The sequence below is a fragment of the Lissotriton vulgaris genome, chromosome 10, assembly GCF_964263255.1.
Source record: "Lissotriton vulgaris chromosome 10, aLisVul1.2, whole genome shotgun sequence".
NCBI classification, from domain to species: Eukaryota; Metazoa; Chordata; class Amphibia; order Caudata; family Salamandridae; genus Lissotriton; species Lissotriton vulgaris.
This window is the reverse complement of record NC_141698.1, coordinates 605,858,988-605,881,165: the sequence shown is the minus strand read 5'-3', so window position 1 is coordinate 605,881,165 and position 22,178 is coordinate 605,858,988. Positions and strand designations below refer to the sequence as shown.

At 46.2% G+C, this 22,178-nt stretch overlaps 1 protein-coding gene across 1 annotated transcript in view; it reads right to left on the bottom strand.

Moving 5' to 3' along the window:
- Positions 1–22,178, bottom strand: part of NTAN1 (N-terminal asparagine amidase) — a 366,637-nt gene that overhangs the window by 159,234 nt on the left and 185,225 nt on the right. Inside the window, exon 8 of the mRNA XM_086941444.1 lies at positions 9,098–9,195. Within this exon, the coding sequence (XP_086797570.1) occupies positions 9,098–9,195 (98 nt within the window). The remainder of the gene's footprint in view (positions 1–9,097; positions 9,196–22,178) is intronic.

Here is a 22,178-nt window from a genome sequence, read left to right as displayed (position 1 = left end):
GAATAGTAGGTGTAAGGAGTGTCAGAGTACCTAAAGCTCAATTCCCCTTATGCTGACAGCCCCCAGAGGTAAAGATACGGCGGTTTTAAAAGCAGTTAAAAAACGCTCCAAATGTAATGCTTGTAATGCTAAGATCAAGTAGCCTTAAATCGCAATTCTTAAAAGTCTCTAGCAGCTCGCAGCCCCAGTTCCCCTCACCAGGGAGAGCTTCTGAAAGGCACAGAGCGCTGGGAACGGCTCACCTAAATACACCAGGAGGGCGGGAGGACGGTGCGACTAGAGCGCTGACCTCACCTGCCTCGCTCAAGATGGCGCCCACCGCCGCCGAATGTTGTCAGAAAACGGCTGGGCTGAAAGGAGAGGAATAGTAGGTGTAAGGAGTGTCAGAGTACCTAAAGCTCAATTCCCCTTATGCTGACAGCCCCCAGAGGTAAAGATACGGTGGTTTAAAAAGCAGTTAAAAAACGCTCCAAATGTAATGCTTGTAATGCTAAGATCAAGTTGCCTTAAATCGCAATTCTTAAAAGTCTCCAGCAGCTCGCAGCCCCAGTTCCCCTCACAAGGGAGAGCTTCTGAAAGGCACAGAGCGCTGGGAAGGGCTCACCTAAATACACCAGGAGGGCGGGAGGACGGCGCGACTAGAGCGCTGACCTCACCTGCCTCGCTCAAGATGGCGCCCACCGCCGCCGAATGTTGTCAGAAAACGGCTGGGCTGAAAGGAGAGGAATAGTAGGTGTAAGGAGTGTCAGAGTACCTAAAGCTCAATTCCCCTTATGCTGACAGCCCCCAGAGGTAAAGATACGGCGGTTTTAAAAGCAGTTAAAAAACGCTCCAAATGTAATGCTTGTAATGCTAAGATCAAGTTGCCTTAAATCGCAATTTTTAAAAGTCTCCAGCAGCTCGCAGCCCCAGTTCCCCTCACCAGGGAGAGCTTCTGAAAGGTCCATGGTCTGTCAAGGAGGCCTTGGAGGTGAATAAGATACCCAAATTGCAAAAGGACTTAACCTTTGCTATCTGGATCCCCTCAAGATAAAAAGATCTTACGTTCTTGGGTGTTTTCCCAGAGCTCATTCAGAAAGTTTTGGGCTTATTGATTATTAATGCCCTAGATGCCAGAAAATCCTCAAAGGAATCTATTAATCTCTGGAGTCCGACTGCGGTCCTTGAAATAAAGGCTGCATCATCTGCATAAAGGAATACAGGCACTGGGTGACAGCATGCATTGGTACATCGGCCTGCAAGGGCTGTAAAGTGTCATCGACCCCGTTATTAAATATAGAAAATAAAAAGGGAGCCAGTACACATCCTAGGCGTATAACTCAAATAATTCTCAAAAGGGGAGTTAACCCCCCATTTGGGCCAAACCCCCACTTTTGTTGAGAGGTTCTCATATAAGTGTGTAATAAGGCTAACAATCTCTATAGGAGCCCCAAAAGTCAGCACTATGTGCCATAAAATTGAGTTGTCTACTAAGTCCAATGCACTGGAAAGATCGGAGAAGCACAGATGGAGCGATCCTGCTTTGGCTCTTGTATACTCCCCAATCAGGAGTTCAAGTTTTAGGTATTGCTCCACCATCCCAAGTCCCATTCTGAATCCTACTGAGCTTTAGACAAGATGGCATTACCGATTGCCCAGTGCTCTAATCTCTTTAAAATAAACCCTCCCTAGGAGTTCTGCCGAGGAGTCCAGGAGGAAAATGGAATGGTAGCAATTTGGTTCTGCTTTATCGCCCTTCTTAAATATAGGCACTATAACCAAATTAGCCCAGGAGGAAATGAAATTACCCCTACCTATTGGAGCACAATCTGATGTCCAGTGACTGTTATGAGTTGTTTCTTTCTTGTCATCCCATGGTGACCCCACAGGCAATGGTTCTCCCTTTAAATATGTTAAGTGCCCAAATCAATACCACCACTCACACACCCCCTCACATACATACAGAGGCACTCACACACCCACTCACAGACCCACACAGGCACTTACATACCGACTCTCGGACCCACACTGGCACTCTCATACCCACTCACAGACACACAGGCACTAACACACCCACTAACACAGGCTCTCATACCCACTTACAGACACAGAGGCACTCACACACGCAGTCACACAGGCACTTACAGACACACACAGCCAATTACACACCCACTCTCAAAGGTGACAGGTTACAGTTAGTATGAAATAGTTTTAAAAAAACGTGATGTCATTTGAGATGTCATCAGCGATCTCATTGACCATGTCACGAGCAATGAAATATGCAAGGTCATAAGTGGTGCATTGTGGGGGCGCAAGTTATAGTTAGGCTCAGATTTCACTTGTACACAACCATTGAACTTCAGCAGTTCTAGTTACCTGAGCTAACTATAAAGTCCCTTTTCAGCAGAGGGTTGCACGTATGAATTTAAATAAACTTATTGGAGTTTAAGAGCCCAGCATCTCTTTTGGAACATACATTATACCAGCTCGTCCTTGTGAGCTGGTGCACCCACCGTGACGAGAGCGGTAGCCACCGACCAGAGAAGTAGACAGTATATATAACAACAGAGAAACAACTCTTTCTGGCAGGCAAGGCAGAACAGCTCTACGAGGTTACAGAATGCCAAGGAAAAGACCCGTTTTTAACAGACAGTGGTAAGGAACTCTTCCCTTTCAACCAACACGTGTGTGAAAGCAGGCTATACACATGTTTTTCATTCTTTCATTGTTTTGACACCACATTATCTCTCATTCAAATATTACTTTAAACCGGCACACTTAGTCGGAAATGTTTATATGTAAAGACGCATTTACAAGCATTTAAAATAATTACTTTCGTGTTGTGTCACAATGACTTGCAGAATTTTCAAGCGCTCTCAACTCTTCTATGTTCACTATCACATGTTAAATTTGTCACATGGTTATTTTTTCTGATTGATTAATTGGCACGAGTATAAATGTGGTTCACATTCAAGGTGTAAAACAGATGTAGTGAGCAAGGCGGTTCCATCCGCCGAAACGCGTCTGATCGCTTGTATTTGGTGAATAAAAGAACCTTTGAATACATCCACGGAGTCGGTGCCTGTTCTTCTGTAATCTAAGCCAGGATTGGGAGAATATATATATATATATATACGAAGGCAAATCGCTGAAACGCATCTGTGGTATAGCCTGAAGTTAATAAACTACTCTGTGAGAAGGAACCTCCCGAGTGCTGTCTTTCATTCCTGGGGATCTGCCTGGATTTGATGAGCGCAATGTATGTGTGTGTGTGAATATATATATATATATATATATATATATATATATATTCACGCTCAATATTCTCCCAGTTCAGAAAGAAAATGCAGCACTCACGGGGTTGGTTGCAGCATCAGCGGTTTTTATTTCACAGACGCGTTTCGGTAGATTACCTTCGTCAGTGTGTTTACAGTGGTGGTATCCCAAAACGCCATTTATTTGAATCAACATGATAGGGAAATGAAATAAGGACTAGCGCCCAAGTGTCAGTAAAGGGCACGCGCCCTCTTGGAATGGTCTACATTTCGACAAACGAAGCATGCCTGCTTATATTAACAGTAAATGTAAACAAAGCTTATTCAAGAGACACATAATGCAAACCAGTATACTTGCAAAAACAGACTCTTAAAACGGCATGTACCCAACGTAAAACAATTTTGCCGTGGATCGCCATAAGCGGCCTAAATGCCGGCTGCTGGCAAATTTCCACATTTCCAAATTCACGCTGTGTATCGGCAGCCATTCAGTTTATCTATATGTTCAAGTCTGTACCAGAAAATTAAGCAACAAAATACAATACAGTTCATAAATCAATAGCTCTACACAATGCTTTAACAATTTACAGTGGCAGTAGAATTCATCATCCCAAATGGACCATTAGTTCTTCCCCTGAATTCAAGCCATTTGGGGATTTAGTTTGTAAATCCACTATGTAACGAGACTCCAGTCTCCTGAGTCTCAACACTCTGTCACCTCCTCTGGCAATACTGGGTATACAATCCAAACTAAAGTATCGTAACAGATCCCTGTTACCCCCATGTTTAATGGCAAAGTGGTGGGCTACTGGATAGTTCAGGTCCCTTTTACCAATGGCCCGCATATGTTCTAGCACTCTGATTTTAACGCTATGGATGGTGCTCCCTATGTAGCGGAGGCCACAGGGGCAAACCAAACAGTAAACTGCGTGAGTGGTTAGACAGGTCATGAATTTGGGTATCTTTCTCTCTGTTGATAACCCTTTGATGTTATATGAGAGAACCCTTCTGCTAAAGGCACAGGCCTTGCACTTTCCGCAAGGAAAGAATCCCCTCATATCGCTCAGGGTACCTTGTCTAGGAGTGAGATCTGACAGATGGCTATGGATGAGACTATCTTTCAGGGAACGGGCTTTTCGAAAGGTTATTAATGGTCCCGTAGAAATATCGGACCCAATGATATTATCTGTCCCCCAAGATATGCCAATTTCTCCTCATTATAGATCTTAACAGGTTGGCATCTCCAGAGTAGGTTGTGATAATTCTGAATTGTTTAGTCTCCTTCCCAGATTTCGCTGGTTTTAATAAATCTTCCCTACTTTTAGTTCTAGCTCTCTGTAAAGTATTTTGCAACACTTTAGCATCATAACCCCTAGTCAGGAATCGATTAGTGCTCTCTCTTGCTGCCAAATCAAAATCCCTATCTCTGGAGCAATTCCGTTTTAATCTAAGGAATTCCCCACAGGGGATGCTGTTCACTAGTTTCCTTGGATGACCGCTGGACGCGTGTAATGTGCTGTTACCCGCGGTCGGCTTTCTGAAGAGAGATGTATTGATTTTGCCGTCTATGATTTCCACTTTAAGGTCTAAATAGTTCGCTGCCACCGAACTAATATCCCCACTGAAATGTAAATTCAGTGTGTTATCATTAAGAAGTTTTACATAGTCGGCGGCCTCACTTTCACTGCCATTCCAGATGAGGAACAGGTCGTCTATGTACCTGCTCCACGACACAATTTTTTCAGACCATTTTGTATTAGCCGGAGACCAGGCCACCTGCTCCTCCCACCAGCCAACGAACAAGTTCGCATAGCTGGGGGCGAAGCAGGTGCCCATCGCGGTCCCCGAGGTTTGCCTGAACAGTTCCCCCTGAAAAATGAAAATGTTGTTAAACAGACAAAACTCAGCAAATTCTAATAGCATAGTGTTATGGATGGCAAAACTTAAGTGGTCTTTTCTTCAGAAAATACTCCATAGCATAGAGGCCTTGTTGGTGATCAATGCTCGTGTAGAGACTGGTTATGTCTAACGCCAACAAACAATAGGATGGTTGCCAGGTTATAGATTCAATGTGATTAATGAAGTCAGTAGTGTCTTTAATGTAGGACTTCAATGTCAATACTGCTTCAAACAGATAGTGGTCAAGAAACTTTGACAGATTTTCGGTTAGACTCCCCATAGAGGAGACAATGGGTCTCCCTGGTGGTTTTAGTCGGTCCCTGTGCACCTTGGGAAGGTGATAAAAGGTCGGCAAGGTGGGATTTGTAGTTCGAAGAAATAAATGTTCGTCACTGTCCAACATCCGTTTTTAAAACCACTTGTTGATAAGCTCATTGAATTTATCAATGCTTTCCTGATAAGCATTGTTCGTAGTAGTTTCATAACATTCACGGTTCCTTAGTTGACGATATGCTTCCTCCGTATATTGTTCCCGGGACATGATCACAATGTTACCCCCTTTATCAGAGGGTTTAAGAATCACAGATTCGTCCTTCTCCAGACTCCTCATTGCCTCCATCTGTGACATGCCCTCTTCGACCAGGTCACCGAGAGTGCATATACACACTGGTCCACATTCTAAATGTTTGCATCTAATATTCAGGGAAAGTGACATGTGTTTTCAATATTGTAACACAGCAGCAGCTCACTAATATTTCTGCAAATAATATCTGTAACACCCTCCCATTTGTCATTTCTGAGGTCCTGTTTTAATCAGCAAGAAAGTTCTTTTTATGGATGTTGCATGAAATATAAACACATTTGTCTGAATAAAGTCTGTAATAGACTCTCGCTCATCATCCAGATTAGAACCAAATGAAGGAAAACGCTATATACAGTAGTCTGTTTAAGAATTATTCAAGGACATCAGAGCAAGCCTACCTGCAGAAGAAAGCTGGCGCAATCAGCCCCCCAACCTCCCTGAAACACTTTGCCTATGACTTAATACGTCTCTGAGTAGTGGAGAACGAGCTTTGGGAGATCAGCTGTTCCAGCTGAGCAGGCTCACGAGTGAATTGTGTTCAAACTTTGTGTACTTTGTAAACAATGCCTCATCCCTGCAGGCTGAGCTAGTTAGTTCCTTCAGACGGCACTGCTTTTTCAGTGCTTTCTGCATTCCCCTGTACACCTATATCAGAAGCATGTACAGGCGCGGTGCGTCCATTAGGGCGCCTGGGCGTTGCCCCACTAATTAATTTGAGGCATGAGTAGAGTTTCAAGCGTGTGTGCCGTTGCTGCCGTCACTCTCTCAAGTCTCACTCACTCACCGGAGGCAGTCGGCTCAGAAGGGGCGGGGCAGCCGCAGCAGGACAGAGTGCATCGATGAATGTATCAGGTGGCCTGGACAGCAGAGTGCATAGCAGTAGTGCGCATGTTCTGTTTAGGGCTTAAAGATTTTTGCGACCAGCCCGAACATGCGCACAAGGCTGTTCATTAGAAGAGCGTGGGTTGTTCCAGGCCGCCCTTCTAATGAACAGCCTTGTGAGCATGTTCGGGCTGGTCGCAAAAATCTTTAAGCCCTAAACAGAACATGCGCACTACTGCTCAAGCCAGCCAGCCAGGAGCGAGCGTGAGGTGCTATTCGAGAGACGTCACGTTAGACCATACAGCAGATGGCTGGATGTTTGAGGACACGCGGCTGTGATGTACGGGTCCGGATTCTAGGATAAGGTGGGTGGTTTATTATGTTGGTTTTGGATGGGAGAAACCTGACAACTAAGTGTGAGAGTTGCTGCACGCATGTGAGCAGCCTCGGACACACGATTGTAGTGTGTGCTGTCTCGAAGTAAAAAGCGCGCCGGGGCTAAGGCTCCCATATGAAGAAGGTACTTAGTGTTCTGCGTGCGCACAGTGCGTCTCTACTTCTTTATTGGCAGCCTGGCTGCAACGTGAATGATGGATGAATGTCCGACCTGCCAATTACTCTGAGTGAGAATGTATTATTTTGCTTGTGTGTGATATCATGGCAAGAGCAGAGCTGCCTACTTTAGTGCTTCCAAAGTAGTCAGGTCTGCTCTGCACCTAACGCCGCCATTACTACAGTGCACACGTCGCACACACGACACTCCCTCCAATGTCGGCAGCTCAGCTGTGCTTGCTCTGGCCAGCATTACGACCATACTTCGATGTTTGATCATGGACTTAGCGAAATCCACTCGCCAGGATGTAAAGCAGCCAGCTGCTGCAGCTCTTAATATGTTCGGTCACGTTTCCACTATATAAACATTAACAGTCTTTGAAGTGCAGAGTGACTCTGCACTTCCAAGAGTGTTGATGTTTATAAAGCGGAAACGCAGACTAGCGCAGAGTTGCAGACATTCGTAAATGTTTCTGATGCTAGGCCCTGCCATCTCGAGTGCTCAAGAAATTACCTTTCCCTCAGCAATACAAGCGCAGCTGGCAACATTTACAAGCATTTCAGTATTGTAGTGTGCCTGTTTGCTTTGTGGCTGCATTTTTGGACGATCACAGAAAGGGGAACAGAATCGCTCTCATGCAAATGCTGTCACTCAGACCCCAAGCCCTTCTTCCCATTTGAAACCCCGCTTGGGCAACAGGACTGTTATGCTGTGCTGCAAGCTCATACCTTCCCACCTCTGTGTGTATGGACTGCATTTACCAGCAGACAGAACATAAGACTTACAATGTGAATCCATTTTGTGCTATAGTACTAAAGATTACCAACTGCACTTGCAATTTCTAAAACAGCTTGTGTATAGACATCCAAGCATGCTTTGGTAAGGCAGAGTGACTATGTCATCTCTCATCAAACCTCAGCTCCCCGCAATCTAAAAACCCATCAATATTTTGATTGCGATTTATGTCTTATGTACTGGTACATCAGGGCCCATTTACAGAGGCTGTGTTTTTTATTTTATTTTTTATTTTAAAGTTATAATATAGTGCTGCTAGACATGATGATGGAAGAGTTTTTCACAATAAGGGTCATAGAATGAGAAGTTGCACAACATCTGCATGTGGAAGAGAAAGGCTATATTAAATACATTAGTAAAACAAGTGAGAGCTTAGACATTTGTGGTTTGGCATCAGTTTAACTCTAGGACATTTAGGGGTATATACATTTGCAGTTGGATGTGAATAAACAACTAACTTTATTGAACAACAGTACATTACCGCAGTACATAAGATGTATAGAGTTGAATAAGCACCAAAAGGGAAAAAGCGGATGGAGTGAGGTGTGGTTAGTACATGGATGATACATGCACATCATCTCAACCTCTGTGTGGTGATAAATCACATTGACAATGTGTCTAGTACAGGTGGAACTGGAAGAATTTATACATTACTTTGCTTTCTCCTCCCCGCCTCTCCCCGTGCCTCGTTAAGTCGTTCTGGGTAGATCGCTATGCTTGTGCTCTGCGATTCGCTCAACTGCACATTTTACACCCTACCACCTTCAAATGTCACCAGCCGCCACTGAGCATGTAGGCTTATGTTTATTCCGTTAAGCCACATCGCTCCCCTGTGATCTTGCACCAATGCTGCATGCTGTTTACAAGATCTCCGTCTACCGTGATATTGACAACGGCTGCAATTACTTTCCGGCTGATATGCAAATAGGTAACAAAACTGGGAGCCATTGTAGCCACAAGTGCAGCATTAATATTAAATTTTCCGGCTCAAACTCAGTACTGTAACAGGAAAGTTTATGCCTCACCATTTTCACATTTCACCAGCAGCCACTGGCCACTGGCCACTGCTCTCCTTTATTTTTACCTCACAGCTTTGTGTAACGCAGGTACCAACTTCGGAAACCTATAAATACATTTTTCTAATTATAAAACGAATTTGTAACTCTTGCAATTAACTCTTTGTAAACTTACTGGTCCGCCTGTAAAACTGCGAGCTGAACGTAGGTCTTCTTCTGGCCCTTTATCTTGAAAAGTTGCTGGGAAAAGGTCACCCGTTTTAACATTAACAGCTGGGAAAGAACATATTAAAGGGATTATAAATAAGTTTGTTCAAGGGTATCAGGAAACCTGAACTACGTTTTATGGATGCAATCAATGGAAAGTCGGTGTTAACAATCGCAACAGGAAGAACAAACATTTGCAATGCAATATGTCTCACAGCATTAAAGTTTGAGTTATTGGCATTGTATATGACAACGTGTTGCATTACATTTTTAGCAAAGTCTGTATTGGTGTATAAAGATGATTTGCAAGATGATAGTGATGGAGTGGGGGATGGATGGATGGAGTGGAGGGGATGGATGGATGGAGTGAGGGGATGGATGGATAGGGGGATGGATGGAGTGGGGGATGGAATTCATGTGTGCATTAAAAAGAGGAATCTAAGGATAGAAATAAACGGGGCACCCTCTACTCGCATAATGTATATAAATACTAGCCCCATTTATGCACCACTCATTTCATTGTAGTGGGTGGTGCCCTACCTTCTGTACTCAAGCGAAAGGGGCAGCATTATCCCATCTTAGGTAGGGAGATCCAGCAAACTGACTGATGCAACAGTTGACAAACTAGGAGACAGCAACTTACTCACACTCCTTCATATACAACATTCCCTAACTAGCACATATCCTGCCCCTTTCGCCTGCTTACCCTCACACAGAGGAACACTCCGATGACGAAAAGTACGGGGAACTGTACGACGTGTTCATTGCACCCTTGAATCCATGAGGTGTCTTCTTTTATGCACGGGTAAACAATTGTGGCTTATGTGGTACTTCTCAGACAGGGCACCAGCAGCTCCAGAACAAGGCCTTTCAAACGGTATACGCGTGCTATACATGCAGATAACATACAGGCAAGCTGGCAGGCTGTCCAGTGATTCATAAACACATCTGTATGGACTTAGTTACATTTTTCATGTTCACTCCCTCCATACCCCCAAAACCCTCGGACCCACACCCATCCCCTCGCGGCAGCCCCCACCAACCACGCCTGCGCCATTAACACAGAGAGTATATGTTCCCAGAAGAGAGCAGTGGGTCACCTGGTTGATGCCCCTGAGCTCGCGCCGCTCCACTGCGGCTCTAATGGCTGATGTAACCGGGGCGGACAGCTCGACACAGGCGAGAACTCCACGCCATGCCCCCAGCAGAGGTGACAGACACGCCGCCCCCGGAGAGGGCAGCCTTGCCGACAGGTCTTTTCAATTTGACATCAAGGTTGTTCGAGGGACGCCGAGGTCTTTCAATAACGCTGTGCGCATGGCTGAGCGCGCGCCTTCGCATAGCCGCTCATCCGGCCTTTTTAAGAAGGGCTCGCACCCACGGTACAGATCTGTGAGGAGACTGCAGGTCTCAAGTTAAGGAAGTCAGCGACTTTCATCCTCACAAAGGCGATAACGTAAGTATTTTTCAATGACGTACCTTCTATCGTCCAAACAGACAATTAAGTGTGTGATTATCTATAGAAATAGATTACAACAACTTTATAAAGGGAAATTAATTTTATAATAGTTGAGGCTTCTTTAGTGTCACGTTAGCTCACTACAACAAGAGGGGCAACTGGGACCCAGGCACGCTGACAGCGAACACGGGCGCTCCCATCACAATGCAGAACGAGCTATGGGGGCGGCGGTGGCGGGGGTGTGTGTGTGTCTGTGTGTGTGCGTGCGTGTGTGTGCGCTTGTGTGCATTCCACCCTTCTAGAGGTAGAAGACATGTAGTTACTGGTAAACCCGGTTAAAGTTAAACAGAGCCCCAGCATCACAAAATGGATGCTGCTGCCACAGACACGAGTCTGCCCTCATGTGCTGGACAAAACTCCGGCAGGGGAGGCCTGGACAATAGGTTTCCTGTCCAGGGAGATGCCAGCACCTCCCCAGACAGGCTTTAGTGTATTGGTGCAGGGTGGGTTTTCAGACACTGCCTCGGGCAAACAAGCACAAGGTGCTCCATGCATTTCCCAGTTCAAACGAGGTTGCTGGGGCACTCAGCCCCAGCTCTGGCGCAAAACTGGACAAAGGGGAAGGGGTGTAACCACCCCCTCCCCAGGTCCACCCATAGAAGGGACCTTAGAGTTAGTCCAACCCCTAAACTTACTATAAGTATAGAACCCCAGTCCATAGGACTTTAGATTACCCTTGACGAAACTCTGATACATAATTCCTGGACCTTTGACATTCCATTTCGACTGGAAGACGGAAGAAATCTCTCTTGTGGTCAAGGAGTGACCACCCTGTCCAAACAGGCACCAACAGCATCTTTGCCGGTCTGCATTTTCGAGGCGCCCTTCAAATCCCTAAGAATCTGGAACACAGGACACGGACTTCCAGACATCTCTGACCTGCGCTCCCAGCAAAGCTGAGACCTGTAGCGGACACGAGAGACATAGGACAGGAACTCCTGGACATCCTGCATTTTTGCTACTGCATCTACTTCCCGAAGTATCCCGAAGTTGTGCATTGGGGTATTTGAAGCCCCTGCCCCGAGTACCTTTTGCACCGAAGCTCAGAGGCCTACACTCCACGAGTGTCCCGTGGGCCCGCTTTGTGCATTTCTGCTCGAGGTCCCTTCGCGGTTTCTAGTCCGTTGGCTAGCGAGCCCCCACGAAGGGCCATCTTTGATTTCTTGAGCTTTCCTGGTTGCTCCAGACTTGCTCCCACTCCACTCCAAAGGAGGAGTCCCTCAGACCTTGCTGGTTTGCACCGAAACCAATACCTACATCGTGCGTGGGTTGCCGTTGCCAAGGCTTGTTTGGTCCTATCCGGATTCGGACACCGCAGTCGACTAGCTCCTTCATGGGACAGCTCGATTCGAGCTCCTGGTCGTCGTCGATGCCTCCTGGTCTTCGTGGCTGAAGAGACAAGCTTCACCTCTTTCACCTAAAAGCACCCGACACCGGCTGGCATCTTCTCCTCGCCATCCTGGTCACTGGCTAGTGACCCAGGCTCTGTCTCCTCTGCTTTCAGGTTCTTCACATCTCCGATCCACCCTTGGATCCACCCAGACACTTTTCCTCAGGTGGCCTGCAGCATTTCTTCGCAGCACTCCATTGGAATCGACGACGAGACCAGACACCAAAAGACACCTATGCACCCTTCTTCCCTGGGTGAGGTAACACGAGTACTCCGGTGCTCCTGTGGGTCTTGACTCTCGAAGTGTCCTAGTCTAAAAGGGTTCCATCGTAGTTCACCTAGAAGTGCCCTTACTCTTTAAAATTGTAACTCGTTTGTTCTCCATAGAAAGTCAATGGTGATCCGCGGCTGTGTTTAGACACTGCACGTGTCCCCCGGGGCCTACTGCATCCTACCCTTTAGTGATTCTAGTAGCCCCATCGGTTCTACAGGCCGTAGGCCTACTTTCTAACTCTCACGAGGTTCTTATATCACTATTTTAGTATATGGTTTGTGTGGCCCCTAGGGCATAACATATACAGTGCAACTTATCGTATGCTAATTAAGTTTCCTGTATTGTACTTTTACCTCTGACCTCATAAAGAGTCCAGAGGGGTTGTGTTTAGAATAAATATATATATATTTGATATATACCCTGTGTGGTGTGCTTTCATTTGATCATTCAAGAGATTATAATTGGTATAACAACTAGCTAAACTCGCCTTTAAGTCTTAGCCTGAAGGCTGCTCTCTACAGCTACCACAATGATAGCTTTCTATAAGGATGACTTTACAACCTACCATCAATAAGGGTCGTTTGGACTGGTCCAAGGTGCCCACTGGAATAGTGGACATCATATACCAGGCCAACTTCTCACATTCAGGACTACACAGACTTGGTATTCGGCGTGCTGATACTTAAAAGCAAAGGCTGCAGCCTTCTGAGCAGAGTTTTGGCATTGGCACTCACTGTTTTACAAATTAAGCATGGAGCCTGGCCTCAAGATGGCTTGATGACTCTCATTAGCTCTAGGTACGCGCATGCACTCCATTGTTCGGTGCAGGCACAGAACACCAACAACCACCACCTCCGCTTCTCCCTGAATTTTTTGAAAATCAAGGCGAGCACAAACACATTGTTTCCACCAGCCGTGGACACAAACAAAAAACCTAAAATAAGAAAAGAAATGTCTAAAAAGCTGTATCTTGCGATGCTTGGTGAACAGTTAAGTAAAGTCACTGCTGCACCACTCACAAATAGACTATGGGTCAAGGCCCCTCATGTACATCAATGATCTTCTCCATATCACCTTACAGTATCTAGACTTGTCTGCAACAGTACTTGCGCATAACCCACACAGCACGGTCAGCCATAAAAAGCATGCAAGTAGCATAAAAAAAAGAAAAACATTCGTACAAACCCAAGGCGAGTCCATATTCAGGACAAAGTTAATTCAGCCCACCTCCTAGGTTCAGCGTACCTTCCAGTCAGCCCACCCATCTCAAATCAATGTTATGAAATACAGGAGCTGGGGTAATAATACACCGGTCAGGCCATAGAACTTTCACCCTTGAACATCAACACAGAACCTCCTTCCGTTCTACTTGCAAGGAGGCATAAGTTTCCACTTATGCCTTAAAATCATAATAAAGATGCTCCTCACTCACTTGTGAGCTACAGGAAAGATAAGTTACTTACCTGTAATCCTAGTTCTCTTCCAGGGGTACTCAAAGTCATAAGCACTGAATAGTCCCGCCCACGTGCGGGAACCCCGGCGCAATAGCCAATAATATGCACATATCTACATAAATATATATATATATACATGAATATATACATAAATATATATATATTGCCTACTGGCGGTCGCCAGTTCAAGTTCAAGTTCAAGTTCGGGCATTTGTATAGCGCACTACTCACCCAGAGGGTCTCAAGGCGCATGGGGAAGGGGTTCATTATTTGTCGAAAAGCCAGGTCTTAAGTTCTTTTCTGAAGGAGATGTGGTTCTGCGTAAGGCGGAGGTGGGTGGGGAGTGAGTTCCAGGTCTTGGCAGCCAGGAAGGAGAAGGATCTGCCACCCATGGTGGATTTCCGGATGCGCGGGACTGCGGCGAGGGCTTGATTGGATGATCTTAGTTGACGGGTGTAGAAGGACAGTCGAGTGTTGAGGCATTCGGGTCCTAGATTGTAGAGGGCCTTGTGTGCGTGGGTGAGAAGGCGGAAAGTAATTCTTTTGTTGACGGGAAGCCAGTGGAGGTCTTTTAGATGTCCGGTGATGTGATCATGGCGCGGGATGTCTAATATGAGTCTCGCTGACGCGTTTTGGATGCGCTGCAGTTTTTTCTGTAATTTTGTTGTGATTCCGGCGTAAAGTGTGTTACCATAATCCAGTCGACTCGTGACCAATGCGTGGGTGACAGTCTTTCTTGTCTCGAGGGGGATCCAGCGGAAGATCTTTTTGAGAATACGAAGTACGTTGAAGCAGGAGGACGAGACGGTGATGACTTGTCTGGACATCGAGAGAGAGGAGTCTAGGATGAAGCCAAGGTTACGTGCATGGTCTGTGGGTGTGGGTGCTGTGCCCAGAGCGGAGGGCCACCAAGAGTCGTCCCAGGCTGAGGGGGAAGATCCTAGGATGAGCACCTCCGTTTTGTCTGAGTTGAGTTTTAGGCGGCTTTGTTTCATCCATTCGGCTACTTCTTTCATGCCTTCGTGAAGATTGGATTTGGCGGTGTTTGGGTCTTTGGTGAGGGAAAGGATTAGCTGGGTGTCGTCGGCGTAAGAGATGATGTTGAGGTTGTGTTGACGCACGATTGAGGCGAGAGGACTCATGTAGACGTTGAAGAGGGTGGGACTGAGTGAGGATCCTTGAGGTACGCCGCAGATGACTTCGGTGGCCTCTGAGTAGAATGGGGGAAGTCGGACTCTTTGAGTTCTCCTAGCGAGGAATGAGATGATCCAGTCCAAGGCTTTTCCTTGTATGCCAATGTTGCTGAGGTGTTGTATAAGGGTGCTGTGGCAGACTGTGTCGAAAGCGGCGGAAAGGTCGAGTAGGATGAGGGCCACTGTTTCTCCGTTGTCCAGGAGTGCTCGGATGTCGTCGGTCGCTGCAATGAGGGCGGTTTCGGTGCTGTGTTTGGCTCGAAATCCGGATTGAGATAGATCAAGGGAGTTGTTGGATTCAAGGAAGGCGGTGAGCTGGCTGTTGACGGCTTTCTCAATGACTTTGGCCGGGAAAGGGAGGAGGGATATGGGTCGGTAATTTTTCAGTTCAGAGGGGTCTGCTGTGGGTTTCTTCAGAAGGGCGCTGAGTTCGGCGTGTTTCCAGCTTTCTGGAAAGGTGGCAGAGTTGAAAGAGCAGTTGATGACATCGCGGAGTTGGGGTGCAATGATGGAGTCAGCTTTGTTGAAGATGTGGTGGGGACAGGGGTCAGAAGGCGAGCCAGAGTGGATTGAGTTCATGAGGCGAATGGTGTCTTCAGTGGTGATTGGGTTCCAGGCGCTGAGGTGGTTAGTTGGAGGAGTAGAATCTGAAGGAGGTGGGGCGGGTTGATTGCTGGGAGAATTCTCGAAGCTGTTGAGGATGTCGGCGACTTTGTTGTAGAAAAAGGAGGATAGCGCATCGCGGAGGTCTTGGAAGGAGTGATGTCGTTAGATGCTGCGGTGGGATAGGTGAATTCTTTGACGATATTGAAGAGTTCCTTGCTGTTATGAGTGTTGTTGTCGAGACGATCCTTGAATGCTGATTTCTTGGCGGATCGGATCAGCTGGTGGTGTTTGCGGGTGACTGTCTTGAGGGAGGCCATGTTGTCTGAGGTTGGGTTTTTTCTCCAATTCTTCTCCATGGTGCGGCATAGCTTCTTGGATTTTTTAAGTTCATCATTGAACCAGGGAGCCTTTTTGCTGGCTGATTTTATCTGATGCTTTTTCAGGGGTGCTAATTTGTCCGCACTGTGGGTAATCCATTGCCTGAGGTTGGTGGCTGCTTGGTGTGGGTCCATTGAGAGGGTGGGAGGGTTTTGGTTGAGTGATGTGAGGAGTTGGTCGGTGGTGATTTTGTTCCAGTTTCTCCGGGGAATAGGTAGTGGACGGTTGTGGGTCAGGGTGGTTTTGTAGCTGAAGTGAACACAGCTGTGATCCGTCCAGTGGAGAGCTGTAGTGCGATCGAAGGAGATGTGCTTGCTGGAGGTGAAGATAGGGTCGAGCGTGTGTCCGGCTGTGCGAGTGGGGGTGTCAACAAGTTGTTTGAGTCCGAGATTGGCCAGGTTGTCCAGAAGGGTGGTGGTGTTGCTGTCGTGTTTGTTTTCAAGGTGGTAGTTGAGGTCTCCTAGAAGAATGTAGTTCTCGGAGGCGAGGGCGTGTGGGCTGACGAAGTCCGTGATGTCATCGCTGAATTGAGTGCAGGTACCTGGAGGTCTGTAGATGAGGGTGCCTCTAAGTGTGGTCCTGGGGTCAGTGTGGATCTGGAAGTGGAGATGTTCGGCGGTTGCAAGATTGTCGTCGGAGCTGGTTGTGATTTTGATGGTGTTTCTGTGGACGATGGCGATGCCTCCTCCTGTTTGATTGGTGCGGTCTTTCCGGATAATCTTGTAAGCGTCCGGTATGGCTATGGCGATGTCGGGGGCTGATGATGTGTTCATCCATGTTTCAGTAAGGAAGGCGATGTCAGGTGATGTAGTGTCGATTAGGTCCCAGAGTTCTGTTGCGTGTCTGTGAACCGAGCGGGTGTTGAGCAGGATGCAATTAAGGTGGTTAGAGTCGGAGTTGTGTTTGGAGGACGTGGATTTGGTGAGTGTTCTGAGGCAGTTGAACTTGCAGGGGAGGCAGGTGAATGGGCCGTGGGTACGTCCTGGAGTAGCTTCGCAGCATAGTGGTGTACGTCCGGGGTTGAGGGCGAGGAGAGTAGCGGCATCATATGTGACTCTAGTGGGCTGGGTATGGAGGGGGTCAGGGGGTCTGGTGCTGGGCGCGGTCCAGGCGCGGACGGGCGTAGACGGGTTTACCTTTGGCGCACCTTCGGCGCGCATGGGGCGCGACCGCTGCGCGTGAACGCTGCACGGAAGTACATCAGTCATATACAGATAGTGGGGGGTAGGGGCGAGGGCGGAGCAGCTGGGAGGCGGGGTGGATATCCGGGGAGGGGAGACTAAACAACAACAAGGTAGTATACAAGGTGGCAGTCGGGGCACAGACTTACAATCACACGCTAAGAAACTACTATTAGGGCATAGGGAGACACAATAGTGAAAGCAAGGCACCACAGACAAAGCTCAGCGTTACAGCGGGCTATGCTAGTATGCTAATTAGTCCGATTTGGACTAGCGCTACTCTGCTAAAATAAGCTGCTCAGACGAACTGCACAACAGCTAATTTGAAGGAGCGCTATGTAATTAAGTAAGTAATCAAATTGGGCGCAGCACAAAGCAGCAAAGCAGCTGAATGAAACGATACCGCTGTGAGGTCGGGGAGGCAGCGTGAGGAGGAGCGACCGCTTCTGACGAGTCAGGACGGTCACAGAGGTCTCGTGGACAGACCGAGCCTGATGAACTGTGGGAGGGCGGAGCAGCTGGGAGGCGGGGTGGATATCCGGGGAGGGGAGACTAAACAACAACAAGGTAGGACCTAGTTAGGACCTAGTTTCCATAGGAAATCCACAACATTCTATTTGGAATAACTTTGGCGCTGGTGGATGAATCTTTGCGAAATTCTCCAAGAAAATGGCTTGCTCCGCTACGCTCCTTCCCTGAAAGTTTGGGGGTGATTCGTCAAGTGGGGGCTGAGAAAAAAGGGGGGTCCCAAAACGTGTTTTCCCCATGCAATTTTTCATAGGAACTTTAGCCAGGGCTACAGCCCGAACGGCTGAACGGAATTACACCAAATTTCACAGAGAGGTAGAGTTTGGTTCGCAGATCACCCTTTTTGTTAAATGGTGTAAATCCGTTCAGTAGTTCCTGAGAAAATCAAAAGTAAAATCATAGATATATCTAGAGGCGCTTACCGTACGCGTACTTTCCCGAGCAAGAGCTAATTGGCTGTCAACACTCCAAACCAGGAAGTGCTGGCAGCCATCTTGTGCCTCGGTAGAACCGAGGCACAAGAAAGCAGAAAAACAAATGTGCAGAACGCAAAAAGGGGGTAGGGTAGAAACACCCTAACCCCCTAGGCCTGCTGAGGGCACACAGACCCCCAAGGCCACAACATTTTTTTTTTTTTTTTTAATTATTTTATTTAAATCGCGGGGTACGCGTAGGTACGCGTACCCCGCGAAAAAAAACCCCGATCTGCTTTTTTAAAATTAGCCCCCGGGGGGGGGGGGACCAAATCCCGGGGGCATATTGAAAAAAAGTGTGGGGGGGGCAATCCCCCCTCCCACACTGCCCCAGGGACCGCCACCCCCCAGGGCAAAGTATGTGCAAAGCACGGGTCATTATAATTCATTTGATTCCGCAGTCAGTATACATATTGACCCCGGGGCAACAGGGTGCAATGCAAAGGCTGAGACTGAATTAGCACAGAGCTCGGTCAGGGGCAGGTGAAGGGCTGAGGGGTGCCTAGAGATGGCTCTATGATGTGCAATGGGAGAGCTGAGTCCCTCGGGTGTGAGTTGCAATGGGAGAGAGGTCGGAATCATGCTCGAGGCACACTTGTGCTGTGCTCCTCACGCACGGCTGATTCCTTCATGCACTAAAAAGCTATACAGCGAGCTAACGTTCAGGCCTCTGTCATAACCATCCTCCACCCGCCACCAAGATATAGTGCTCCTTCTATGCTTATATATTATCAACGCTGATATAACGCTGATAATATGCCCGAGCGTTACATTTCTGATTAATCAATCAATCTAATCAGACATTGTTGGGAGGGTCGGGAAATTATCTAGGGGCCAGTGATAACGTTCGCATTTATATACGGCAGGGCCAGCGTGCAACCTGCAGGTCATTTTTTGTTATCTTTTTCGGGAATCAGTTCCTGAAATGACACCAACTGATGAAAAATCAATAATGTGCCCACCTGCACAAAGCACAACACATGCTCACACACTGATGTTTAGGCGTGGAAATTCACAGATGTCGCACGTGCAAAGAGGCATGCAAACCAAATGTTGTACATGTTGTTCATTACATGGCACATGACACGTAGCCTGACGTAGTGAAACAACAGTGTGGAAAATCTGCAGATACCCGAAGGAGGCGTTCTGCTTTTGTGCCTTCTGTGGAGGCGCTAAGAAGCACAGAGATGCAAGAGCAAAGAGTGCCCTTGTCTACCAATAGCAAGGTGCGCCTCAGTGCCTCAGACCGCAGACTAGTAATGTGCCCATTAATTTGAGTAATCCGAGTGGTACTGAATTATATGGCAAGAGGTGCTAAGTGATGCTCCGAGATGTGATATAGGCATTCCTGAGATCAATTGCTTGCCACTCTGGCCTGCACATGTTATCGCAGACATGCTTCACCATAAGAATGAGGCAGGAGTACACTTTCTGGCACCTGTGGGCTGGGAATATGGACTATAGCAAATATATGTTTAAGAATGCTCATTTTAATAACAATCCACTGCATGTTCTGCACAAGTGCGCGAGGGGAGGGTCCACCTATGTCACAGCAGACTCTGACATACTAAATAATACGATGCTCAATAGCATTGCAAATAAGATGCAATCTTCACCTTTTGCTGGCATTATCCAAGCTCTCTTTGGTGTAAGACTATACTCAGGCATTTACAATGTCACCTCAAAAGATGCTGACTGCATTTCCGTCGTTTTGAGAAAAATAAAGCTCTGCCTTCCTCTTCTGAATGACAGGATCAGATTGTTGTGTTTCCCTAATGAGTGAAACCAAGTAACATGTTAGGACAGGATGCTGAGAGGACACCAGCTGGCACCACAGGGCCTCCAAAACCAACCAACTATTTTGACATCAGCCCCCTAGAGAGGCCTTCCACGTATGGACGTAAATGCAGTAGGTAGCATTTCCCTCGAGTGCGCCCTGGACATAGCATGTAAGGTGAGCCAGTCTACATTAGTGGACACCTGCTGCCTTTATTGAAATCTTATGCAATCGACCCTTGATATCTTAAAAGAGCACAAGTGAGAAGGCTTCGGCTCCTTCTCCTGGATTACAGGATCCAAATTTTGATCCTATGCCTTCCAAAAATATAGCTTTTATTAACCCAGACCGAGTGATGCTAACTCGAATATCCGAACTGCCTACCTAAAATGTATTCAATTTATATTTTATTTTCCTTTTCTGACATTTAGGCTGTGCAATTGTAATATTTTCAACTATTGCATCAAAACTCATGATAAAACATACTACCAAATAAAAATTATAATAACTACAATGGAAAATGATGCCTCGCTGCCTATTGATTTGAGGAAGATCAACTCCCTTCTCACTTTTAAAAGACAGTTAAAAACCTTGCTCTTTCCCACCCGGGCTTAATCTGTAGTCTGTAACTAATCACACCTTTCCCTTGGGTTCTCCAGCGCAAGGATGCCTCTCGAGGTGGTAGTGCGCTTTATAAGTATAATAAATAAATAAATAATGCCCCAAATGCAATATTCTGTTATGTGTTCAGCATTACTCCACCATTTAAACTAGCACAATCAGGACCGTTAATCAATTTCCTGGTGCGAAATATACGTGCACTGAAAAAAGCGCAAAAGCAGTGCAAAATTAGTTTACATCACATGAGGCGACCCCCATAATTTATGCAATGGATGAGGTATAAAGTTGAAAGTCCAAAAACATACCTAGGTTTTCAGACAAAGCAATAACTACTAAACCAGCACGACTAAGCTTTGTATGAATTCGTACCTTCAAATGACAGTGGAAACAAGTGACAGGGGAGATACTTTATGTTATCCCAACACACAAGAGTGTAATTGCTGCAAATCACTAAGTCTTAGGCACACTTAATTAGATATAACTGTCACATACACTGCCTTTTTTTTAAGTTTAATGGAGATGTACCATTGAGAGAAATATTTCATCACCACCACACCCATAAACATATACACTCACTGAAACAACTGTTATAACATGTAGTCTTAACCTCATATACCTACTGAATGAACTATTCACACATTTTTTAGCAATAACACACCCCCCATCAAACCACATAGACATTAATTTACCCATACAAATACTCAGTTAAGAAACCAATAACAAATATAGTCTTTAACATAGCAATTAAGACAAAGCAATAAAGACTTTCCCCACAGTTTAGTAACTACACGTTATATATAGTGAGACTCTACATATTAGTCAAGGAAACAATCAATGACACTGTTACTAAATCCACCATCCACACATTTATATTTATATATCCACTCATTCTTCAATGCAAAGTAGTGTATTTATAATACATATTTAAATATCAAAGTAAACCACATTCACTGGATGATGTCATCAGTGATGTCATTTGAGACGTCATCAGTGATGTCATCAGTGATGTCACTGACCATGTCATGAATGATGTAATATGTGACATCATCAGCAGTGGATTGCGGGCGCGCGAGTTATAGTGAGTACAACTAACTATAACGGGGGAATTTCAATGGTTTTGTATGAGTAAAATGTCCAGCTAACTATAACTGGTGTGAAACCTATGGGTTTTTCAGTGAATTTCAAAGGTTTTTAAAATGCTAATTCCTAACTATAACGAGTGTGAAACCTATAGGGCCTTATTTACGAGCCCCTTGCGCCTCCGTAACGTCACTTTTTGTGACGTTCCAGTGGCGCAGAAGACTGAGTGATATTTATCAGGCAGGATTAAGCCACTTTTTGTGGCGTAATCGTGCCTGATAAATATCAGTCCCTTTAACGCAGTGTCCTGCGTTAAAGGGGCATGCAATGGGTGTTGCTGGGGGCGTTCCCAGCAGCATCCATGGACTTGAGTAATTTATAGCATCCTCAAAGTCAGTCTTTCAAAAATTCCAAAGTATAGGACATGATAATACAAATCAAAATGTTTCTCAAGAAAAGTCATAAACCGTGTCCGTGGGTCATATCTGCCTAAACGCCGATATTCCGAACGATTGAAAATGACTTTTCTTGTCCTATACTGTCCTATACTTTGGAATTTTTGAAAGAATGACTTT